The 6,000-nt window shown below is 38.2% G+C and overlaps 1 protein-coding gene across 1 annotated transcript in view; it reads left to right on the forward strand.

Moving 5' to 3' along the window:
- LOC128642406 (3-oxoacyl-[acyl-carrier-protein] reductase FabG-like) overlaps nucleotides 1-5,639 on the forward strand; it is an 85,382-nt gene extending 79,743 nt beyond the window's left edge. The window contains exon 8 of the mRNA XM_053695172.1: nucleotides 4,878-5,639. Coding sequence (XP_053551147.1) covers nucleotides 4,878-5,036 — 159 coding nt within the window. The 3' untranslated portion in view covers nucleotides 5,037-5,639. The remainder of the gene's footprint in view (nucleotides 1-4,877) is intronic.
- The last annotated feature ends 361 nt before the right edge of the window (nucleotides 5,640-6,000 follow it).

Genomic DNA, 6,000 nt, shown 5'->3' on the forward strand with positions numbered 1-6,000 from the left:
CAGCCAATCGGATTGAAGTTCAATCCGATTGGCTGATCCAATCAGCCAATAGGATTGACTTCGCATTCTATTGGCTGTTCCGATCAGCCCATCAGAATTCAAGGGATGCCACCTTGGATGACGTCATTTAAAGGAACCATCATTCGTCGTTTAGTCACCGGGATTGATGGATGCTCCGCGTCAGATGTCTTCAAGATGGTGCCGCTCCTCGTCGAATGGAAGAAGGTAGAAGATGCCGCCTGGATGATGACTTCTGCCCGTCTGGAGGACCTCTTCTGGCCGGATTGGATGAAGACTTCTGCCCATCTGGAGGACCACTTCGCCCGAATTCGTTGAGTATTTAGGCCCGGCTGGGTGAAGACGGCTCAAGGTAGGGTGATCTTCAGGGGGTTAGTGTTAGGTTGTTTTAAGGGGGGTTTGGGTGGGTTTTAGAGTAGGGTTGGGTGTTTGGGTGGTGGGTTTTAATGTTGGGGGGTTGTATTTCTTTTTTTTCAGGTAAAAGAGCTGATTACTTTGTGGCAATGCCCCGCAAAAGGCCCTTTTAACGGCTATTTGTAATTTAGTATAGGGTAGGGAATTTTATTATTTTGGGGGGATTTTTAATTTTATTAGGGGGCTTAGAATAGGTGTAATTAGTTTAAAAATATTTTCTGTAATTTAGTGGGGGGGTTTTTGTACTTTAGTTAATTTTAGTTAATTTTATTTAATTGTAGGTAATTGTATTTAATTAATTTAATTTATTTAATTATAGTATAGTGTTAGGTGTAATTGTAACTTAGGTTAGGATTTATTTTACAGGTAATTTTGTATTAATTTTAGCTAGGGAGTTATTAAATAGTTAATAACTATTTAATAACTATTTTACCTAGTTAAAATAAATACAAACTTGCCTATAAAATAAAAATAAATCCTAAAATAGCTACAATGTAACTTTTGACAAGGGATGCCACCTTGGATGACGTCATTTAAAGGAACCATCATTCGTCGTTTAGTCACCGGGATTGATGGATGCTCCGCGTCAGATGTCTTCAAGATGGTGCCGCTCCTCGTCGAATGGAAGAAGGTAGAAGATGCCGCCTGGATGATGACTTCTGCCCGTCTGGAGGACCTCTTCTGGCCGGATTGGATGAAGACTTCTGCCCATCTGGAGGACCACTTCGCCCGAATTCGTTGAGTATTTAGGCCCGGCTGGGTGAAGACGGCTCAAGGTAGGGTGATCTTCAGGGGGTTAGTGTTAGGTTGTTTTAAGGGGGGTTTGGGTGGGTTTTAGAGTAGGGTTGGGTGTTTGGGTGGTGGGTTTTAATGTTGGGGGGTTGTATTTCTTTTTTTTCAGGTAAAAGAGCTGATTACTTTGTGGCAATGCCCCGCAAAAGGCCCTTTTAACGGCTATTTGTAATTTAGTATAGGGTAGGGAATTTTATTATTTTGGGGGGATTTTTAATTTTATTAGGGGGCTTAGAATAGGTGTAATTAGTTTAAAAATATTTTCTGTAATTTAGTGGGGGGGTTTTTGTACTTTAGTTAATTTTAGTTAATTTTATTTAATTGTAGGTAATTGTATTTAATTAATTTAATTTATTTAATTATAGTATAGTGTTAGGTGTAATTGTAACTTAGGTTAGGATTTATTTTACAGGTAATTTTGTATTAATTTTAGCTAGGGAGTTATTAAATAGTTAATAACTATTTAATAACTATTTTACCTAGTTAAAATAAATACAAACTTGCCTATAAAATAAAAATAAATCCTAAAATAGCTACAATGTAACTTTTAGTTATATTGTAGCTATCTTAGGCCTAGATTTAGAGTTGGGCGGTAGCCGTCAAAACCAGCATTAGAGGCTCCAATGCTGGTTTTTACCGCCCTCTGGTATTTGGAGCCAGTCATTAAAGGGTCTAACGCTCACTTTCCAGCCGCGACTTTTCCATACCGCAGATCCCCCTACGCCATTTGCGTATCCTATCTTTTCAATGGGATCTTTCTAACGCTGGTATTTAGAGTCGTGGCTGAAGTGAGCGTTAGAAATCTAACGACAAAACTCCAGCCGCAGAAAAAAGTCAGTAGTTAAGAGCTTTCTGGGCTAACGCCGGTTCATAAAGCTCTTAACTACTGTGCTCTAAAGTACACTAACACCCATAAACTACCTATGTACCCCTAAACCGAGGTCCCCCCACATCGCCGCCACTATATTTAAAATTTTTAACCCCTAATCTGCCGCTCCGTACACCGCCGCCAGCTACATTATCCCTATGTACCCCTAATCTGCTGCCCCTAACACCGCCGACCCCTATATTATATTTATTAACCCCTAATCTGCCCCCCACAACATCGCCGCCAGCTACCTACAATAATTAACCCCTAATTTGCCGACCGGAGCTCACCGCTAGTATAATAAATGTATTAACCCCTAATCCGCCTCACTCCCGCCTCAATAACCCTATAATAAATAGTATTAACCCCTAATCTGCCCTCCCTAACATCGCCGACACTTAACTTCAAACATTAACCCCTAATCTGCCGATCGGAGCTCACCGCTACTCTAATAAATTGTTTAACCCCTTAAGCTAATTCTAACCCTAACACCCCCCTAAGTTAAATATAATTTTTATCTAACGAAATAAATTAAGTCTTATTAAATAAATTATTCCTATTTAAATCTAAATACTTACCTGTAAAATAAATCCTAATATAGCTACAATATAAATTATAATTATATTGTAGCTATTTTAGGATTAATATTTATTTTACAGGCAACTTTGTAATTATTTTAACCAGGTACAATAGCTATTAAATAGTTTAATAACTATTTAATAGCTACCTAGTTAAAATAATTACAAAATTACCTGTAAAATAAATCCTAACCTAAGTTACAATTAAACCTAACACTACACTATCAATAAATAAATTAAATAAACTACCTACAATTATCTACAATTAAACCTAACACTACACTATCAATAAATTAATTAAATACAATTCCTACAAATAAATACAATTAAATAAACTAACTAAAGTACAAAAAAATAAAAAAGAACTAAGTTACAAAAAATAAAAAAATATTTACAAACATTAGAAAAAAATTACAACAATTTTAAACTAATTACACCTACTCTAAGCCCCCTAATAAAATAACAGCCCTTAAAAGGGCCCTTTGCGGGACATGCCCCAAAGAATTCAGCTCTTTTGCCTGTAAAAAAAACATACAATACCCCCCCCCCAACATTACAACCCACCACCTACATACCCCTAATCTAACCAAACCCCCCTTAAATAAACCTAACACTAAGCCCCTGAAGATCTTCCTACCTTGTCTTCACCATGCCAGGTATCACCAATCGTTCCAGGCTCCTGAAATCTTCATCCAAGCCCAAGCGGGGGCTAGACATCCATCATCCAGGTGAAGTCTTCTATCAAGCGACGGCTGAAGAAGTCCAGAAGAGGCTCCAAAGTCTTCATCCTATCCGGGAAGAAGAGTAGATCCGGACCGGCAACCATCTTCTTCCAAGCGGCATCTTCTATCTTCATCCGATGACGACCGGCTCCATCTTGAAGACCTCCACCGCGGACCCATCTTCTTCTTCCGACGACTTCCCGACGAATGACGGTTCCTTTAAGGGACGTCATCCAAGATGGCGTCCCTTAAATTCCGATTGGCTGATAGGATTCTATCAGCCAATCGGAATTAAGGTAGGAAAATTCTGATTGGCTGATGGAATCAGCCAATCAGAATCAAGTTCAATCCGATTGGCTGATCCGATCAGCCAATCAGATTGAGCTTGCATTCTATTGGCTGATCGGAACAGGGATGCATACATTACACACTAACCTTCTGTTACTTCTCCTCCTTTTGTCATCCCCTTTATCCACCTTAGCATGTAAGTCTACGAGCCCAGTTGTTTTGTAGATCACTTTCATTAGAGTTGGCTTACAACAGTGCAACTCTTGACAGGGTCCTATACCCATGTATCTCCTATAAAGTTACCTTTGCATATTATACCTTTATTTATAGCATTGGAGAATCTGTTGGCACTCTACAAATAACTGATAATAATAATAACTCCTCCTAGTTACTATAATGAGCACCAGAGCTGGGGGGTTGCTTAAACTAATGGAAGATGGTCAGTTTTCTTATTTTAAATATGATGGACCCCATTTATCAAGAAGCTTGCAGAAAAGGTTTCAAGCTACCGAACCTGTTGACACATGTTCGTTCTTTTTTTTTTTTTTACATGCACAAATGTATGCAGCCCCCTTAACTTGCTCTTTCCACAATTTGTTGAGCATTTTAGACAAATAAGCTCCAAATTATTTTTCCTGAAAGGTAAATTGTGATTGCAGTTTTGCATAAACGGCCTGCACTGCAAGGACTCCAAAGCCGCATACATGTATGTCATGAAGTTAAGTCTAAGGGAACTCAAGCTAACATAGCTGATAGGTGTCAACTAACAATCTCATACTTCATTAACATGAGATACATACAAATGGTCTCTGTTTGGAGGTGGTTGATATTTACGATTGAAGTTCCAGTTTGGCGTCTTTTTGATCCGAGCTCCATGTTTACAACTCCTGATACTATTATATTTCATGTTCCACACTTAAAACAATGTCGTCCACATTATAATTAAAACAACTGTCTGTGTGGAGTGCATTTATTGGCTCATAATCCTCATGGCGCTAAATTATAGATTCTCCTCTCCCACAAAGCACCTCCCAACAGTTTCTATTTTAGTAATGTAATATGGCGGTATAAGAAAGACGTTTGGATTTTTTTTTTTTACATTTTCATTTGTTTGTTTTAGCGTATATCTAGATTTGTTTTCCTTTGTATTATTTCCTCTGATGTTTTAATAATAAATCTAATTCTTCCTGACTGCAGTTTCTACAGCGTACCCAGCAGACACATGCCTTGGGACGGCCTGGCACAGTCAATGAAGTTGCTCAAATGATCGCCTTTCTGGCTTCCGACGCAGCCTCCTTTATTACTGGAGTAACCATTCCTGTGGATGGAGGGCGTCATGCCATGTGCCCACGCTAAGGTTGAACAAGGGGGAACAAACTCTTAACTGGAAGTTCTTTACAACAAAAACATGAATACCAAGCTTGCGCCTGTAACAGTATCTGCATAACAAACCAGAAAATACCATTAACATTTTGTAAAAATTAAACATTACAACCTCACACTGATTCAGTCATCTAATTCCTGTCTATTATAAACATCAGTTATCTACAATACATTTTATATACAAAATATAAGCTTGTTAGGAGTATAATAAAATGATTATAATATATTATGGTAAGTTATGAGAACATTGTGCTAAACATAGACAGTTTTGTAACTAGAAAAAAAGGCTGTGGCATCTGATCTTTATTAACATACTTTTACAAATATATTTTTTTAAACACAAGGCAGCCAGAGAGGGAAGTAACATTACCCTAGCCACTGCCTTAAGGGAAATAAAATATTCTTTTGCAACACATATGCTTTAATATTTATTTTTTTTACTAACCCTGGTTAACCGCAGATAGGCTAAACACAAAAGCCTCTGATGAAGCGCATGTGCAAAACGCATAAGAACGTTGGGAATGCACCTGTAATCTGCATCTCTACCACAGAATAAACTGTTGATTTGCAAGAGGACCTGGTCTTTTTTCTTCAAAAGTCTGTAAGCTCTTTCACTGAAAAAGTCACAAATGTTTGTTAAGATCTACGTTGCTGATCTCACTGCTGCCACCATATATTCTGCTATGGTAATTGCTGGATGTAGCTAGTCAAATAAGGCAAGAGCATTAGGTGTAGAATGATCTAGTAGCAAGCCTGGTGACATGGGTAGTTGTAAGAAATAGTGTGCAGTGGTCCTATGTAGAGACAAGAATCCAGCAGGAATCATAGTGCCAAATAACTAGATAGAAAAATGTTCTGAAAATACAAGACATCTTGTAGGGGAACTCAATGAATTTGTATCACTGCTCTAGTGGACAGGGTCTGTTGCGTATACATG

Source organism: Bombina bombina, chromosome 11 (genome assembly GCF_027579735.1).
Source record: "Bombina bombina isolate aBomBom1 chromosome 11, aBomBom1.pri, whole genome shotgun sequence".
Classification (NCBI taxonomy): Eukaryota; Metazoa; Chordata; class Amphibia; order Anura; family Bombinatoridae; genus Bombina; species Bombina bombina.